At 51.5% G+C, this 18,133-nt stretch overlaps 1 protein-coding gene across 5 annotated transcripts in view; it reads left to right on the forward strand.

Annotated features, from left to right (window-relative positions):
* Positions 1–13,636, forward strand: part of TRAF1 (TNF receptor associated factor 1) — a 29,108-nt gene extending 15,472 nt beyond the window's left edge. For all 5 annotated transcript variants that reach the window (XM_012458235.2, XM_064378461.1, XM_064378453.1 and 2 more), the window contains 5 exons: positions 616–681; positions 1,196–1,606; positions 3,032–3,209; positions 5,065–5,213; positions 8,876–13,636. In XM_012458235.2, the coding sequence (XP_012313658.2) occupies positions 616–681; positions 1,196–1,606; positions 3,032–3,209; positions 5,065–5,213; positions 8,876–9,094 (1,023 nt within the window). In that variant the 3' untranslated portion in view covers positions 9,095–13,636. The remainder of the gene's footprint in view (positions 1–615; positions 682–1,195; positions 1,607–3,031; positions 3,210–5,064; positions 5,214–8,875) is intronic.
* The last annotated feature ends 4,497 nt before the right edge of the window (positions 13,637–18,133 follow it).

Raw genomic sequence — 18,133 nt, forward strand, 5'->3', positions numbered from 1 at the left:
AGCCATGAAAGCATTTGGTAAACGCTTCACACCTAAATAGGCTAACAGTGGGGTCAAATTGCTATTATAATAGTACTGAAGACCCTCTGTGTCCCTTCCCCCGGCTGGACGTTATCTGGAAGGGAAAGCTGTGCAGAGTGGACGCACCTCAGTCAAGGATAGACGGCCAAGGAGGGATGCAGATGGGAATTGTGTGCACACGATTCCCCATAGGCTTCAGGAGGAGGGAGCAGCCAGTGTGTTCTGAGTGTCTCCACTGTGCCAGGCACTGCCCTCAGCACTGGGAATGTGCCATGACCATCACAGAGCCCCTCCAACCAGTCAGGGCAACCAGAGAGTGAGTGATGGTTACGGAGCTGTGCAGACTACGCCATGACAGGAGAAACAGCAGTTCTACCCGCGATCACAGTCGGGGCCCAGGTCCTGTTTTGAAGGAAAGTCATGGAAGGGTGGAAGCTTGAAGAGTGGAAAGGAGATAGCCAGAGGGAACAGCATCTGCAAATCTGTGTGGACCAACTCATCTGCTGCCTTGGTGGATCCTGATATATTGCAGAGAGACCCCGGGGTAGCCACAGGGATCACTCTAACATTCAGTGACGTGATTATTATTTCCAGGCTCACCCAGAGGTGGCTGAGGTTGGAGTTGGGTGCCCCTTTGCAGGTGTCGGCTGCTCCTTCAAGGTAAGAATCTGAGTGTGAGAAAGGAGATCTGTCCACTACGGTTCTGGACCTCTGGGTCTCCCCACTGCAGCCCCTCCAGGATTTTCCCATAACGTCAGCCCACTCATCTGGATGTCCCTTATACTAATGACTTTCCCAAGCATCACATCCTACTATTAAGTCATCATAGTACTCAGGGACATTCTTCTTAATGTCTCACCTAAGCATTGGCAGAACATCACTAAAATGACCCCCACCTGACCCCTGCCGCCTCTCTCCATGGTCCTGAATCACCCTTGTACTCCAGGGCAAGGCAGAATTAGAGGCTGCAATGCATACGGCTCATCGTGGGCATGTCTGATGCCAGGATCTTCCTCCTCAATCCCTCCCACTGTACAGAAAGCCATTCTTCTTTGCCGGGTGAATGGATCTGACTTTCCTTGGTGACTTTTGATAGCAGGGCTCTCCACTGCTCTCCGCTGCTCCCCTGTCCTCCCTCCAGTGTTTACACTGATCAGCCCCACTCTCTTGGCAGGGAAGCCCACAGTCCATGCAAGAGCATGAGGTCACCTACCAGACCTCACACCTAAACCTGCTGTTGGGATTCATGAAACAGTGGAAGGCCCGGCTGGGCTCTGGCCTGGAGTCTGGGCCTATGGCCCTAGAGCAGAACCTGTCAGACCTGCAGCTGCAGGCGGCTGTGGAAGTGGCAGGGGACCTAGAGGTAGACTGTTACCGGGCACCCTGCTCCGAGAGCCAGGAGGAGCTGGCCCTGCAGCACTTCATGAAGGAGAAGCTTCTGGCTGAACTGGAGGGAAAGCTGCGTGTGTTTGAGAACATTGTTGCTGTCCTCAACAAGGAAGTGGAGGCTTCCCACCTGGCCCTGGCCACCTCCATCCACCAGAGCCAGCTGGACCGCGAGCGCATTGTGAACTTGGAGCAGAGGGTGAGTGTAGGAGGCAAGTTTGCTTTCAAGCCTGGCTGAGCCCCATCCTGACTCCAGAGCAGCAGACAGGCTTCTTCCTAATCATTCATCCTGCTTAGAGCAGTCACTCCATCAAAACATATCTCCCCTTTCTCCCACACCCTTCCAGGAAGAGCACTGAGTTAGTGAACTTTTGTGATAAGACACCACCTCCTTGAGCAGCTCATTCCATTGCAGGACATATTCCACTATCAGCAAGTACTTCCTTACACTAAGCTAAAATCGGCCACTCTGTCTCTTCCCTGCATTGTTCCTGCCCCTGCCCCTCAGAGCCCACAAAACAACTCCACCTTCTAGTCCCCACAACTTCAGGGACAGAGAGTTGGATTCTGTCCTATCTGAGTGCTTCCCTTTTCAGACTAAAAGCCCCAGTGCCTTCACCTCTTTCTCAGAGCACGCTGCTTCACATTGCCCTCCTGTGCTCTGGCTCAACCTCTAAAGAATTCTAATGCTTGGAGCGTGGTCCCGGGCTGACTCCCGATAATCCACTATCGACAGTTCTTGCTCCAGCAGGCTGTCTCCTCCTTTATTCTAGAGCTTATACTTTCCTTAATGTAGCCAATCACCATTCTAATGTTGCTTCTTTTGCAGTAACATTAACATTACGTCATTGTCTCATATTGAGTTGGGCCTGGATTTTAGTTCCTGCTTCACCATTACCATTATCTGCCTCACCATTCACGGTTACCATTACAGCAGGTGCTCAGAGCCACCTGCCGTGTGGGTCTGAGCAAGTCACTTTCCCTCTGGGACCTCAGCTTCCCCATCAGTAAAATTAAGGATTAAATTTTCTTTAAGGATGCTCATTTCCATTCATGGCTTCCCTACCTGAACACACTCAAGAATAAATTTGTATTCTTTCCATTTTATTGGGGAAATCTATTAGAAGAGCCAGGCACTGAGTTGGAGTCACTGAGACTTTATTTATGTAACTCTTGCCCCAGTTAAAAAGTGGGCTCCCTGAAAGCCACAACTGTGTCATCATTTCACCCACAAACTTCCTGGCTCTACTTCTACATGCCAGGTACTATGCAGGGTGTGGACACCAAGACGAAATGAGCCCTCGGTGGAGGAGACCATCTGGTAGGGAAGGCAGAAAAACATGTCTCATAAAATCATTGTAAGGGCTCTGTAAGAGCATGTTGAGAGAGAGCAGCTGAGCTAGGACAGTGGTTGAAGGCTCCCCAGATGAGGGGCCTGGATTCCTGGTGGATCAAGAAAAGGAAGGCCAGGCAGAGGGCAGCACATTCAAACACAGACGCACATGCCTGAGTGAGGCGTGGTCGGGAAAGCATATTTGGGGCTGATCAGTCTCCACATCCTGCCGTCCCCGTCCCATCCCCAAGCCGGGTTCTGGTGTTCCTAGCTGAACAGTCTTCCCTACAGGTGGTGGAGCTGCAGCGGACCCTGGCCCAGAAAGACCAGGCCCTGGGCAAGCTGGAGCAGAGCTTGCGCCTCATGGAGGAAGCCTCCTTTGATGGCACCTTCCTGTGGAAGATCACCAACGTCACCAGGCGGTGCCAAGAGTCAGCCTGTGGCAAGACTGTCAGCCTTTTCTCCCCAGGTAACACCTCCCAGGGGCACAGAGACCCGCTTGGGGAAACAGGCCCCACAGGACCCAGGAAGTAAGTAGTGAAAACAGCCAGCTCTGTGACAGCCGTGCTCTGTCCAGGTTAGGCTGGCGCCCATTCAGGCCACTTGCCATGGCTGGGAACCACGCAGGGACCTTGGGGTTTGTGCAGGAACCGTGCTGTGCCCTGTGGCTCTCAGCCACACACAGCAGTGGCCCAGGCTGACTGACATTCAGGCCCTTCTCCTCCCTGGATGTCAGTCACGTTCTGCAAATAGGAATCAAAATTGTTACCCACTTCATGGATTTGGGATGTAATGGTAAGTGTGCTGTGGGCGGATGAGATGGATGTGGATGATGATTTTCACAAGTGAACACCGTAGGACCCCTGGCCTCAGAGAGCTGACAGTCTGAAATAAGATTAGAGAGCTGAGTAAGACACGTGCACTTGTATACAATTGCAGTTAGCAGGTGAATGAGTGTCTTACTCATTTCTTACTCATTTCTGGGGCCCCTGGGCTTGGCACGATGTCTTGCATAATTACTTGGTAAGTGTTCCTCTTAATTAAATGATATATGTTAATATAAAAATGCATATATTTGTGCAGAAAATGAGGCAGCGACCTGGGTGCAGTGGCTTATGTCTGTAATCCTCACGTTTTGAGAGGCTAAGGCAGGAGGATCATTTGAGGCCAGGAGTTCAAGACCAGCCTGGACAACATAACAGGACCCCATTTCTACAAAAAAAAATTTAATTAGCCAGGCATTGTTGCCTGCACCTGTAGTTCTTGCTACTTAGAGGCTGAGGTGGGAGGATCACTTAAGGAGTTTGAGGCTGTGATGAGCTATGATGGTGTCACTGCGCTCCAGTCTAGGCAACAAAGCAAGACCCTGTCTCAAAAAAAAATTTTTTTAACCAAGTCAGGAGCGTTTATCACACTCCCAGAGCAGGGCTGGGACCCCTTTCCTGCAGGAGCAGTGCTCATCCTGCTCTGTGAGGACAGCCTCTTCATAGGGTGGCCTCGAGCCCTACTTGTAGACTTTTTCCTTCAATTCTTTTCAAAGAAGGAAAAAGCAAGCAGTGCCTTAGGCTTCCTGTTCTACCAAAACATAATAGGCAGAGATGAGTCAGACCCTCCTCTACCTGCTTCCTGCCCGCCCCCATCCACATCCCAGTCAGCCCTCCCAGAAGGACCCTCTGCCAGAGGACGTGCTCTTGTGAGATGGCCCCTTCAGCTGCCCAGGGAGTTTCTGTGCATCATCACCAGGGATGATTCATCCCTCAAAGGTTTTTGCCACCTGAGGATGGCTGGCAGAACTGCGAGTCACCCCATGTACCCCCAGCCTCTGGGGACCCCGACCGGTTGGCATAGGGCAGCAGAAAGAATCCGGTGCTGGGAGGCAAGAAGCCTGGCCCCTCATTCTTGCTGGGCCCCCAACACACTATGAGATGGTGACCAGCCACTTTCTTTCACTCAGCTTGGTTTCCAGACTAAAACGTAGGTTGGTTAGATCAGTGGTTCTCAGAGTGAGGACCAGCGGTATTGGCAACCCCTGCAAACTTGCTGGAAATGCCAACTCTCAGTTCTCACCCCAGGGTTACTGAGTGAGAAACTCCGAGGGTGGGGCCTGGCAGTATAGGACTTGGATGGCCAGGTGACAAACACTGAGCTAGATGATCCCCAAGAGCCCATTCCTCTCTGACACCCTCGTCGAGAAGAATACTGGGCTCTCACCCCATCTTTCATGGTTATGAGCCACTGACCTTGGGCATGCCTAACCGCTGGGTCCCGGTCCTGCATCTGCAAAGTGCAGCACTTCCCAGCTGCCTCTGGCTTCTGCATTTCAGCATTCTACACTGCCAAGTATGGCTACAAGTTGTGCCTGCGGCTATACCTGAATGGAGATGGCACTGGAAAGAGGACCCACCTGTCGCTCTTCATCGTGATCATGAGAGGGGAGTACGACGCGCTGCTGCCATGGCCTTTCCGGAACAAGGTATGAGCGTGGAGATGCGGGGGTGAGGTGGGGAGCGTGGGAACCCGAGTCCTAGGCCTGGTTTGGCAATGAATTGACCTGTGACATGGAAAGTCCCCCCCCCCGCCCCCACTCTGTGTTATCAGTTTCTCTTTTTATAAAACAATCAGATCTGGTAACTAGGGCTCCCTCCAGCTCTGTGAGTCCAGGAACTAAAACGTCTGGAATCTTCCTGAAGGTTATATAGAAATAAAATTCATAGCCAGGTGCAATGCCCCACACCTGTAATCCCAGCACTTTCTGAGACTGAGGTGGGAGGATTGGTTGAGCTCAGGAGTTTGAGACAGCCTGGGCAACATGGCGAGACTTCATCTCTGCTAAAAATAAAAACCATTAGCTGGGTGTGGTGGCACGTGCCTGTAGTCCCAGCTACTTGGGAGGCTGAGGCGGGAGGACTGCTTGAGCCTGGGAGATCGAGGCTGCTGTGAGTCATAACCTTGCCACTGCACTCTAGCTTGGGTGACACTGAGACCTTGCCTCAAAGAGAGAAGAAAGAGAGAGAGAAAAAGAAAGGGAGGGAGGGAAGGAAGGGAGGGAGGGAGGGAAGGGAGGGAAGGAAGGGAGTGAGGAAGTGAGGAAGGGAAGGAGGGAATGAGAGAGGGAGGAAATGAATGGCCAGTGGCTGCCCACTCTTCTTTCCCCTTCACATCGTGGGGGTAAATAAGGAAAACTTCCTGGAGGAGGTGCCGTGAGGCTAGCTTGAACTGGCAGAATTTTTAGGAAGAAGGAAGAAGGCAGATACCACTACATGTTAATACATACTAGAATGGCCAAAATCCGGAACACTGACAGTACCAAATGCTGACGAGGATGTGGAGCAACAGGAACTCATTCTTTGCTGGTGGGAATGCAAAATGGTAGAGCCACTTTGGAAGACAGTTTAGCAGTGTCTTGCAAAACCAAACATACTCTTATCAAACGATATTGCGAATTGCTCTCCTTGGACTCAAAGGAGTTTACTTAAAGGAGTTGAAAACCTATGTTCACCCAAAAACCTGCACAAGGATGTTTATAACAGCTTTATTCAAAATTGCCAAAACTTGGAAGCAGCCAGGACGTCCTTCAGTAGGTGGATGGATAAATTAACTGTGGTGCATCCAGACAGTGGAGTATCATTCAGTGCTAAAGAGATGAGCTATCGAGCCATGAAAATACAGGGAGAAACCTTAAATACACATTACTAAGTAAAAGAAGTCAATTTGAAAAGACTGTGTTCTGAATGCTTCCAACCATATGACATTCTGGAAAAGGAAAAGCTGTGGAGACAGGCCAGGCCAGGCGCAGTGGCTCTCGCCTATAATCCCAGCACTTTGGGAGGCTGAGGCAGGCGGATTGCTTGACTCCAGGAGTTTGAGACCAGCCTGGGCAACATAACGAAACCCTGTCTCTACAAATAATACAAAAAATTAGCTGGGCATCATGGCATGCGCCTGTAATCCCAGCTACTCAGGAGGCTGAGACATGAGAATCGCTTGAACTCAGGAGATGGAGATTGCAGTGAGCTGAGATCACACCACTGCACTCCAGCCTGGCGACAGAGACTCTGTCTCAAAAAAAAAAAAAAAAAAGCTTTAGAGGCAGTAAGCTCAAGAGTAGGTGGCTCACGCCTGTAATCCCAGCACTTTGGGAGGCCGAGGAGGGTGGATCACAAGGTCAAGAGATCGAGACCATCCTGGCTAACACGGTGAAACCCCATCTCTACTAAAAATACAAAAAAGTATCGAGACCATCCTGGCTAACACAGCTGTCCAAGAGTAGGGGCAGGGAGCGATGAATAGAAAGAGCACAGAGGAGTTTGGGAGCAGCAAAACTATTCTGCTTGATACTGTTATGGTGGATGCACGTCCTTACGTGTTTATCAAAACCCATAGAAGTTGAAATGCCAAGAGTAAATGCCAATGTAAACTGGGGACTCTGGATGATAATGATGTGTCAATACAGGTTCATCAATTGTTACAAAAGTACCACTCTGGTGGGGATGTTGATAGTGGGAGAGGTTGTGCATTGGGTGGGGGCAGGAGGTATATGGGAACTCTGTATTTTCTGCTCAATTTTGCTTTGAACCTAAAATGGCTTTAAAATATAAAGTCTATTAGGCCAGGCACGGTGGCTCATGCCTGTAATCCCAGCAGTTTGGGAGGCTGAGGCAGGTAGATCACAAGGTCACGAGATCGAGACCATCCTGGCTAACATGGTGAAACCCTGTCCCTACTAAAAATACAGAAAAATTAGCCAGATGTGGTGGCATGCACCTGTATTCCTAGCTACTCAAGAGACTGAGGCAGGAGAATCTCTTGAACCCAGGAGGTGGAGGTTGCAGTGAGCCGAGATCACGCTACTGCACTCCAGCCTAGGCGACAGAGACTCCGTCTTGAAAAAAAAAACATAAACAAAATAAAGTCTATTAAAAATTATTGACCAGGTGCGGTGGCTCACACCTGTACTCCCAGCACTTTGGGAGACTAAGGTGGGTGGATCATCTGAGGTTAGGAGTTTAAGACCAGCCTGATCAACATGGTGAAACCCTGTCTCTAGTAAATACAAAAAGTTGCCCAGGCAAGGTGGTGCATCCCAGCTACTTGGGAGACTGAGGCAGGAGAATTGCTTGAACCCAGAAGGCAGAGGTTGCAGTGAGCCAAGATTACACCATTGCACTCCAGCCTGGGCAACAAGAGCAAAACTCTGTCTCAAAAAAAAAAAAAAAAAAAAAGAATTCTTATAGAGGGGTTTAGGGGATAGGCATTCCCTGTGGGTGAACAGCAGCATTGCATGAGTAGGGAGTGTCAAGAATAGAGACCTCAGGTCCTGGGAAACAGGTGGGGCAAGGCAGGTGTGCCGTGTGAATCAGTGGGTCCTCCCACCCCCAGCAGTTCCCAAAGGCGCTGGGGAGATTTTTAAAACACCAACGACAGAATCTTACCCCGTAAGTGATAAGGCCTGAGCATCAGGATTAAGTCTCCCCAGGGGCTTCTAATGTGCAGGATTGAGGACTGCTTCAGTTGGCAACGGGAAGCCATTCAGGGTCCTGATGGGCATTTCAGAGACAGGTGCCAGGGAAGAGGGTTTGTGTCACTTTTAGACAGTCAGCTTCTCAGGGGAACCTCTATCTGCGCTGTGTATACCAAAGGCTCCACAAATGTCTCAGGACATCGATGACAGCCCTCAGTAGAAGACCTGCCTGTTCTGGCCCTTCTGCCTTGCCCCGGGAGGTTCCGGCTGTAGCTGATGAAGCAAAACTTTCCACGCCAGAGGGGGTGTTATAGGTTATTGCATCCACCCACCTTGTCAGTGCTTCAGTCACACCTTTCACCCCAACAGCCAATCAGACTTGACTGGGGCATCAGAACCTTCCCGCTTCCTGCTGGGTGGAAGGAACATCTGATCCTCATCATAGAACAGCCCCTGAAGTGCACTCAGAATACCAGGTGATGTGGGCTCCCTGAGCCTGGCCATACGCCAGGTGTGCTCCTTATCTGACTTCTCTGACTCCGAATCCATCTGAGCCAAGGGTCCGAGGGGCTGCTTAGGCAGTAGGCATGGAGCGCAGCTCTGAGCCCAAGCCTGGGCCTCCAAGCTGCGCTGCTGCTGTTGGGCCTGATCTCCCACCTGTCCCTTCCCTGCAGGTCACCTTCATGCTGCTGGACCAGAACAATCGTGAGCACGCCATCGATGCCTTCCGGCCCGACCTGAGCTCAGCGTCCTTCCAGAGGCCCCAGAGTGAAACCAACGTGGCCAGTGGCTGTCCACTCTTCTTCCCCCTCAGCAAGCTGCAGTCACCCAAGCACGCCTACGTGAGGGACGACACCATGTTCCTCAAGTGCATTGTGGAGACCAGCACTTAGGGCGGGCGGGGCTCCTGAGGGAGCTCCAACTCAGATGGGAGCTAGCGAGAGGACTGTGATGCCTTGCCCTTGGCGCCCAAGACCCCAGAGCACCAGGATGGGCAAAGACTGGCGCTATCCCAGCAAGACTGAGGGGTCGACTGTTGGCTGGCCATCTGGTTAGGATGGCAGGATGTAGGCTGGTCCCACAAAGGCAAAGGGCCCAGAAGGAGACAGGCAGAGCTGCTCCCCGCTCTGCACTGACCCTGTAACACCAGGAGGCCAGGGAGCCACTCCAGCCCCAAATGTCAAGGTGGACTATCACCAAGATGGGAAGAAAACGGAACCAGGCCTGGAACTGTGGGACCTAAGCAGAGAAGTTCTCAGGCTAGGAAGATCTCTGCAGGGCCACCAGGGAGACCTGGACACAGGCCTGCCCTCTTCCTGTCCAGGGTCAGAAACAGGACTGGGTGAAAGGGATGGGGGGCCGTGTGAATGCAGTCTGTCCAGGCCTGGACTGAGTTCCCTGTCACTGGAGGTGAACAAGCAAATCCAGAGGGCTCCAGTGGGACTTCAAACTGGGGGTTGGATTTGAAGACTTTTACAGTTCCTTCCAGCCCAGAAAGTCTAATTCTAGGCCTCCCGGCCCAGGCGAGTCCTAGAGTTACAGGGGGTTCTGGAAACATTCAGGAGCTTTCTTCCCTCCCAGCTCCTCATTCATCTTCAATAACCCCTGCTGGACTGGCCTGGCCCGCAGGGCACCTGCCACCCTGGGCCTGGCAGCTCAGCTTCCCCAACACGCAGGAGCACACACAGCCCCCTCGTCCTGTGCCTCCACCAGCCAAACGCCACTTCACTTCCTGCAGGTGAAACCTGGTTACTGTGAGCTCCCAGGTGCAGCCAGAGGTGCCTTGAGAAGGAGAGGGGCGTAAACTTTGCTCTTCCTGCCTGGAGGCCTCACCTTTGGTGCTTTCCAGAGTCCCATATCACTTGATTAACTGAGGCAGCCACTCCTCTCAGCAGACTGATCAGGACCTCCAAGACACTGAGCAATGTATAACACCAAAGACAATTTTTAGAATCTCTTTTGAAGTTTTCCTAAAGTGTATGGTTTGGGAGTTGTTTGTACTGAGCCAGGTTTGAAAAGGCCATTGCTGAGTTTGAGGTGGTGCCACCAATTTTGCAGGTGGCATCAGAGGCTGGCATCCTGGCAGGAACATACCCTCTTGACCCCAGTCTTCTCTTTTCTATGATGAGACCCACCCCGGCTTGCCTCCCTCCCTGGGTTCTCTGACCCTCAAAGGAGATGCCACACAGGAGAGACTGGAGAGAGAGAAGCCTGGGCAACGCTGCCTGCCTGTCATCGCCTGCTGGTGGCCCACAACTATCTTCTCACCTCAGAGGCCACACCCAGCTTTCCAGAGACCCCGAGACAGGTCAGGACCCTACCACTCGCCCACCGCCTTCCCGACAGCTAACTCTTCCTCCACTGCTGAGCCTCCACTAGACTTCAGTCCTCAAACCGCTAGGGTTCCTTCTGTAAAATGGGTCAGTAGCCCTTCCTTTTCTCTCCAGCCCAGCATACAGGAGGATCAAAGGAGGTGAGGGAGCATTGTGGCACAGCAGGCTCCATGGGTTAGAAAACCCGGGCCCAACTGGGCTCTAAGCCTGGCATCCTGTCATGCCTCAGCCCTCCAGCTGAAGACCAGGGGAGGCCCCTCCCTTGCCCTGCCCAGCTCTAGGGGTTTTCAGGAGGCCTAACTGCGATAATGGAGCACTAGTGCTTTTATGTGCAATGGCGTCATCCATCCAGACAGCAGCAAACATGCTGGGGCTGCTTTTTCTTGTTCCCACCGCTGGCAGTGTGGCAGCGGAGACTGCGGAGTCAGTGGAGACTGACTGCTTCCCGCTGACAGCTGATGTCACACATGAAGGTCTGGCCTAGCAAGTGATGGGGTGAGGCCCCGAAACTGATGTCCTAGCAATGACCTCTTGATCCCTACTCACCAGTGCTGAGCTCAAGGGGGATTTGTAGGACAAGCCACCACGAGGGACAGCTGACACTCTACACTTTTGATTGCCTATTTCTGATGGGAAGAGATACATACTCTCTTCAAAGAGTGTGAGATGCAACCATTCTTTCAGCAAAGCTTCACTGACACTTGCACGTGTTATCCACTGTGTTCCAACATTGAGGGGAGAAAGCAAGATGGGCACCCTGACCTCAAGAAACTCTTAATTCAGTGGAGGAAATGAGCACATAGGCAGCTCGTTATGACCGAGAATAAGAGAAGCTTAGAGAAAGCACAGAATCCCAGATCCACTGGGTGAAGGAGGGAAGGCTTCATGGAAGAAGTGGCATTTAAACTCAGCCTGAGAGTATTTTGAAATGCAGAGAATGGGGAAAAGGGGAGTCCCGACTTGGAGATGGGAAGCAGTCTTGGCTGAGGTCAGGGTCTGTGTGGCAGGATGGGGGAGGGAGACAGAAGGGTTGGAGGAACTGGAATGTAGACAGCATCAGATGCGGCAGTGCCCTCCCCAGAGCACCTGCTGGTAACCCCTGAGCCTGTTGAAAGCAGGATGAGATGATGATTTAAAACACCGAATGGGCCGGGTGCGGTGGCTCACGCCTGTAATCCCAGCACTTCGAGAGGCCGAGGAGGGTGGATCACTGGAGGCCAGGAGTTCAAGACCAGCCTGTCCAAGATGTTGAAACCCCGTCTCTACTAAAACTACAAAAATTAGCTGGGCATGGTGGCAGGCACCTGTAATCCCAGCTACGTAGGAGGCTGAGGCAGGAGAATTGCTTGAACCCAGGTGGTAGAGGTTGCAGTGAGCCAAGATCGCACCACTGCACTCCAGCCTGGGTGACAGAGAAAAACAAAACAAAACACTGATTTCTTTTTCAACAAAGCTCTATGTTAAGTGTACCAAAGATGTGACTTCATATCTTTTACAGGTGATTCAAGGGTGGGGGAGGCAAGATGAAGGCAAAGCCATCGTTTCATTGGGTGGGGTCCGTAGGTCCTCCCCACCAGCAGTTCCCAAAGATGCTGGGGAGATTTTTAAAACACCAACGACAAAAGCTCACCCCCATAAGTGGTAAGTCCTGAGCATCAGGATTAAGTCTCCCCAGGGGCTTCTAATGTGCAGGATTGAGGACTGCTTCAGTTGGCAACGGGAAGCCATTCAGGGTCCTGATGGGCATTTCAGAGACAGGTGCCAGGGAAGAGGGTTTGTGTCACTTTTAGACAGTCAGCTTCTCAGGGGAACCTCTATCTGCGCTGTGTATACCAAAGGCTCCACAAATGTCTCAGGACATCGATGACAGCCCTCAGTAGAAGACCTGCCTGTTCTGGCCCTTCTGCCTTGCCCCAGGAGGTTCCAGCTGTAGCTGATGAAGCAAAACTGTGTCAGTGCTTCAGTCACAACAGCCAGTCAGACTTCACTGGGGCATCAGAACCTTTCCCTGCTTCCTGCTGGATGGAAGGAACATCTGACCCTCATCATAGGACAGCCCCTGCATTGCACTCAGAATACCAGGTGCTACGGGCTCCCTGGGTCTGGCCTTACGCCAGGTGCACTCCTTACTTGGTTTCTCTGACTCCTAACCCAAATAAGCTAAGTGTCAGAGGGTCTACATGCAGCCTGCTCCCCCAGCAGTGTGGGAAGCAAACTTCAATCCTCTTTTACAGATTAGGAAACTAAGGCCAGAAAAGCCAAATGCTTGGCCCAAGGAGGGAGGGATGGGACTGGCATTGGAAATCAGTTATTTGCTTCCAATTTCTTTCCTTCCTCTCCCTTTTGGGTGAAATCTTCAGCCTTGTTGAGGTCATATCTTCATGGAGGCAGTAGGTCCTTCTGCCCCCAGTCAGAGGGCCAGTCCTATGGGACCCACTGATGCCAGCCTGGCTGCACCCCAGGAGGGCAGGGCAAGCGCAGTCAGTGCCACACAAGCTTGCTCACAGAGGCCACCTCATGGGTATCCGCAGGCAATCCCCAGGCAACCCTGGGCAGTAAGGGCAACTATCATTTATGACTTCAGTTGCTAATTTCTGATTGTCTTAAGAAACACATACTCATTATAGAAAAGCTGGACCGAGCACACTGGCTCATGCCTCTAATCCCAGCACTTGGGAGGCCAAGCAGGGGAATTGCTTGAGGCCAGGAATTAAGACTATTCTGGGCAACATAGCAAGATCCCCTCTCTACAAAAAAAAATTAAAATTAGCTGGGCATGGTGGCATGTTCCTGTGCTCCCAGCTACGCCAGAGGCTGAGGTAAGAGGATCCCTTGAGCCCAGGAGTTGGAGGCTGCAGTGAGCTGTGCATCATTGCACTTCAGCCTGGGTGACAGAGAAAGACCCTGTCAAAAAAAAGGAAAATGAAAGAAAAACTGGGAAAGTACAAAAGTCATATAAAGAAGAAAGTAAAAATCACCCATGAGCCCAGTGTCCGGAGAGTACTACTGGGAATGTTTCGGTTTATTTTCTTTGTATATTTGAAAAAGTAGATACAAGTACATACACATAGATTGACTTTTAAAAATGTAATTAGAATCATATTGATTGCTGTTTGGTGCTCTCCCTTTTCACTTATCATCCTATTATCACATTCTACTACTAGCCCCTTCTTCCAGGCAAAGCCACAGAAACTAAGAAAATGAAGTCAAGGCCAGGCGCGTTGGCTCATGGCTGTAATCCTAGCACTTTGGGAGGCTGAGGCGGGCAGATCACCTGAGGTCAGGAGTTCAAGACCAGCCTGGCCAACATGGTGAGACTTCGTCTCTACTAAAATTACAAAAATTAGCCGGGCATGGTGACACATGCCTGTAATTCCAGCTACTTGGGAGGCTGAGGCCAGAGAATCGCTTGAACCCGGGAGGTAAAGATTGCAGAGAGCCAAGTTCACACCACTGCACTTCAGCCTGGGTGACAGAGCGAGACTCTGTCTCAAAAAAAAAGAAAATGAATTCAATTGCTCAAGGCCACTCCAAATCAGTGTTCACTCTCAGGTCTTTCGATACCAATGCCAGGGCTGAAATTATCACAACTGTTTTTAATGGAGAAACTGAGGCACAGAAGGGCAGTGTCCTGCACCAGTGTCAGGCTGGGGATTTGCCTTTGGGACTGGAGGAGCCGATGGATTTAGAAGCTGGTGGGCAGGACACCGTGCTCACAGCCGGGGCCAGGGAGGGTAACACAGCCTCTGCTTTCAAAGCAGCTTAGCCCGGGAGAGACAGACAGGACCCACTTTCCTCTACTGAGCTTGGGAGCAGAGGCTCGCTAAGCCTCAGCTTCTACCTCTGCCATGAAAGTGAAAATTATAACCTCACAGTGTTGTCATGAGGATGCCAATTGCAGAAGCTGCTTGCTTTGTCCACTGTGGGGGTGCCAGTCTAAGAATAACATAACCTTTTTTTCTTTTTTTTTGAGATTGAGTCACCCAGGCTGCAGTGCAGTGGCGCAATCTCAGCTCACTGCAACCTCTGCCCTCTGGGTTCAAGCAATTCTCCTGCCTCAGACTCCTCAGTAGCTGGGATTACAGGCACCCACCACCACACCCAGCTAATTTTTTGTATTTCCAGTAGAAACGGGGTTTCACCATGTTGGCCAGGCTGGTCTCAAACTCCCGACCTCAGGTGATCACCTCACTCAGCCTCCCATAGTGCTGGGATTACAGGCATGAGCCACCACGCCCAGCCAGAATAACAGAATCTTAAACAATCATGGAGTGCTTAGTTAGAGTCAGACACAGCACTGCAGGCTCTACCTGCATTGCTCCATGAAACTTTCATTTAAAAACCCATCAGGAAGGTATGATTATTATCATCTCTGTTTTACAGCAGAGAACACCCAGGCTTCAAGGGGTCCAAGGTCACACAAGCACCAGGAGCCAGGACTCGAACCAAGATAGCTCTATGGCAGGTTCAAACCCTTCAGTCCAGTGATTGGATTCATGACTAGAAGCAGCATAATGCTGTGGGGAAAGTACAAAAACAGCTATGAGCCGTGACATCCAGTTTGATTCTGCACAGACTGCATATCAAGTTGTTTAGCCGTGATAAAATGATGATAGCTCTCATTTGCTGAGCGCGTGCTTTTCTTGCAAGTATCACACTTAATACTGATAACAGACTTTGGAGAAAAGTATCGTTTTTGTGACTTAATAGATGAAAAAACAATCTCAGGGCAGGGCGCGGTGGCTCACGCCTGTAATCCCAGCATTTTGGGAGGCCAAGGCTGGTGGATCACCTGAGATCAGGAGTTTGAGACCAGCCTGGCCAACATGGTAAAATCCCGTTTCTACTAAAAATATAAAAATTAGCCGGGTGTGGTGGTGGGTGCCTGTAGTCCCAGCTACTTGGGAGGCTAAGGCAGGAGAATCACTTGAACTGGGGAGGCAGAGATTGCAGTGAGCCAAGATCGCGCCATTGCACTCCAGCCTAGGAGACAGAGCGAGACTTTGTCTCAAAAAAAAAAAAAATCTCAGAGAGGCTAGGCAATTTTCCCAAGGTCACACAGCCTCCACGGCCAGAGCCTTGCCCCACCACGGTGTGCTCTCTGGCGGCTGACAATAATGGCAGCAGTAGTAGTATCAGGTAGCTATTTTTAAAGCTCATACCATGTGATTTCTGTGCTAAGTTCTTGCTGTGTGTTGGCAGGAAGGAGTCACACAAGACGAAGTATGCTTTCTGCGCCAGTTGCCAGCCGTTCTTCTCCAAGACCCCTCTCCAGGGGATACGTCCCCTGCCTGGAGTGCTCCACCCTGGGGGGCCACTTGAGTGGGATTGATGTGGGCCTCCGGGAAGGGGTAGGATGAAGTCAGGGGAGCCGCTGCTGAGCCGGTGACCCTTGCCAGGAACTGGGTCTCATTTGCCACCTCGGCATCTGGGACTTGTGTGTTTCTTTAAGCAAAGCACATTAGTATGGCACAGACTGGGTTTAGGGTATCTTTCCAGAGAGAAGCGGATGTTCCAAGCATCTGGGCCCATGGCATTCTTCTTTTTCAGGCTCTTTCCTCGACCCCCACCCATCTCAAGGCATTCTCCTCCTTGGAAAACCTGGGTGTACAGTGCTAATGTTGTCATAACTGTCTCAGCCAACCAAGCAGGGAGGTCAAAGTAGCCGCCAGGCAAGGTCACCCAGTGGATCAAGGACTTAGCTGTGGTGGCCTGGGACTCCTCTCCGAGGAGAGGAGGTTGGCTGAGCCATCATCCAACCCCGCCTGCTGCCCCCACCCTCCCAGCGTCCTATGGGGCAGTTGGATCTCTTCTTCCAGCAACAGGGACTCCATTCCATGTGTACAGATGAAAAGAAGGAGCTCAAGGAGAAGAGTAACTTGCTCAGGCACCCAGCTGCCAAGAGGCAGAGCCCACCTGGGTCATCTTTTTTTTTTTGAGATGGAGCCTTGCTCTGTCACCCAGGCTGGAGTGCAGTGGCACAATCTTGGCTCATTGCAACCTCTGCCTCCCGGCTTCAAGCAATTCTCCTACCTCAGCCTCCAGCGTAGCTGGGACTATTGGTGCACACCACCACACCCAGCTAATTTTTGTATTTTTAGTAGAGACGGGGTTTCATCATATTGGTCAGGCTGGTCTCAAACCCCTGACCTCAGATGATCCGCCCACCTCAGCCACCTGAAGTGCTGGGATGATAACAGGCATGAGCCACCTAGGTTCAAGGGATTCTCCTGCCTCTCAGCTTCCTGAGTAGCTGGGACTACAGGTGTGCACCACCATGCCCAGCTAACTTTTTGTATGTTTAGTAGAGAGGGGGTTTCACAGTGTTAGCCAGGATGGTCTCGATCTCCTGACCTCGTGATATGCCTGTCTCGACCTCCCAAAGTGCTGGTATTACAGGCGTGAGCCAGCACGCCCAGCCGGGAATAGTTTCTTGCGACACCTATAGAAACTTAGGCCTCAGGGGGCTGGTCGAACCACCACCTGCCCACTGTGCAGCAGGGCACAGAGAGGCCAAGAAATAGCCCAGGCCAGCTTGGCGAGCCAGTGGGGGGGCCAGAACAAGAATCTCAGGCTCAGGCCTCTCTACCCAGGCCTCAAAGAGCCCCTGCCTGGCCCCCTGCCCCAGGCAAAACACAGCTCCCGCAGGAGGAGCAGAATTTAGTGAGGTCCGAGCCTTGGAGAGGTCACTTTCCAGGAAAAGGCCACAAGCCCATGTCAGCATGGGAAAGACCTGCCTCCTGCTGCTCCCAAGATTTGCTTCTAGAAGGGAGAAAAAAACCAAAAGTCAGGAAAGGCCTTGGAGCCCTCAGCAGGCACCTTTGAAGTCCTCTGAGGTGTCCAGAGCACTGCGGCTCAAGCAGATGGAGGGTGCAACCCCCCTCACCCTTGCAGTCTGGCCAGCCTCAGCCCTTGAGCTCAGCCAAACACCTGCACCTGGATGTCCTCACGACCTCCTTTCCACACTCCTTCAACTGTCCCCAGAGCACACACACACCTGAGAACTCCTTTGATCTTCGAAATGGCTCTGAAAATGTGCATTATTTGAGTTTTTACAGGTGAGGAAACTGAGGCTCACAGAGGGGCGTGGCACCGCAGCATGGTCTGGCTCGACTACCAGCTCAGCGAGAGCCCCTGGCAAGCCTCTTCTTCACTCTGAATCTGTTTTCCCATCTGTAATATGATGTAGCTGAACCCTACATGGTCTCTGGCAACCATCCTAAAACTCAGAACTCCCCTTTACAATGAAATAAGCACTTACATGCCTGGTGGCCTGTTGCATTTTCCCAGCCATGGGTTATCATCAACCTCTTTTTACAGGCAAGGAAAGTACAGTCATCCAGGGATAGGAAGTGATCTGCCCAAGGTCCCACATCACAGCTGAGCTGGGGCATGACACCTGAAGTTTGGATTAGATTGTTCACCTTTGTTTCTGAAAGTGGCACTGTCCAATGTGATAGTCCCTGACACCTGTGGGTATTCAGCCAGAGGGCAGGCTGAATAACAGTCCTCCGAAGATGTCTGTGTCCTGACCCCGGAACCCTGTGTACATGCTATTTCTCCTGGGACTTGGCAGATGTGATTAAATTGAGGGTTTTC

This window comes from Aotus nancymaae, unplaced genomic scaffold (assembly GCF_030222135.1).
Source record: "Aotus nancymaae isolate 86718 unplaced genomic scaffold, 86718_ANA_hifiasm-v0.15.2.pri h1tg000003l, whole genome shotgun sequence".
In the NCBI taxonomy this organism is placed as follows: Eukaryota; Metazoa; Chordata; class Mammalia; order Primates; family Aotidae; genus Aotus; species Aotus nancymaae.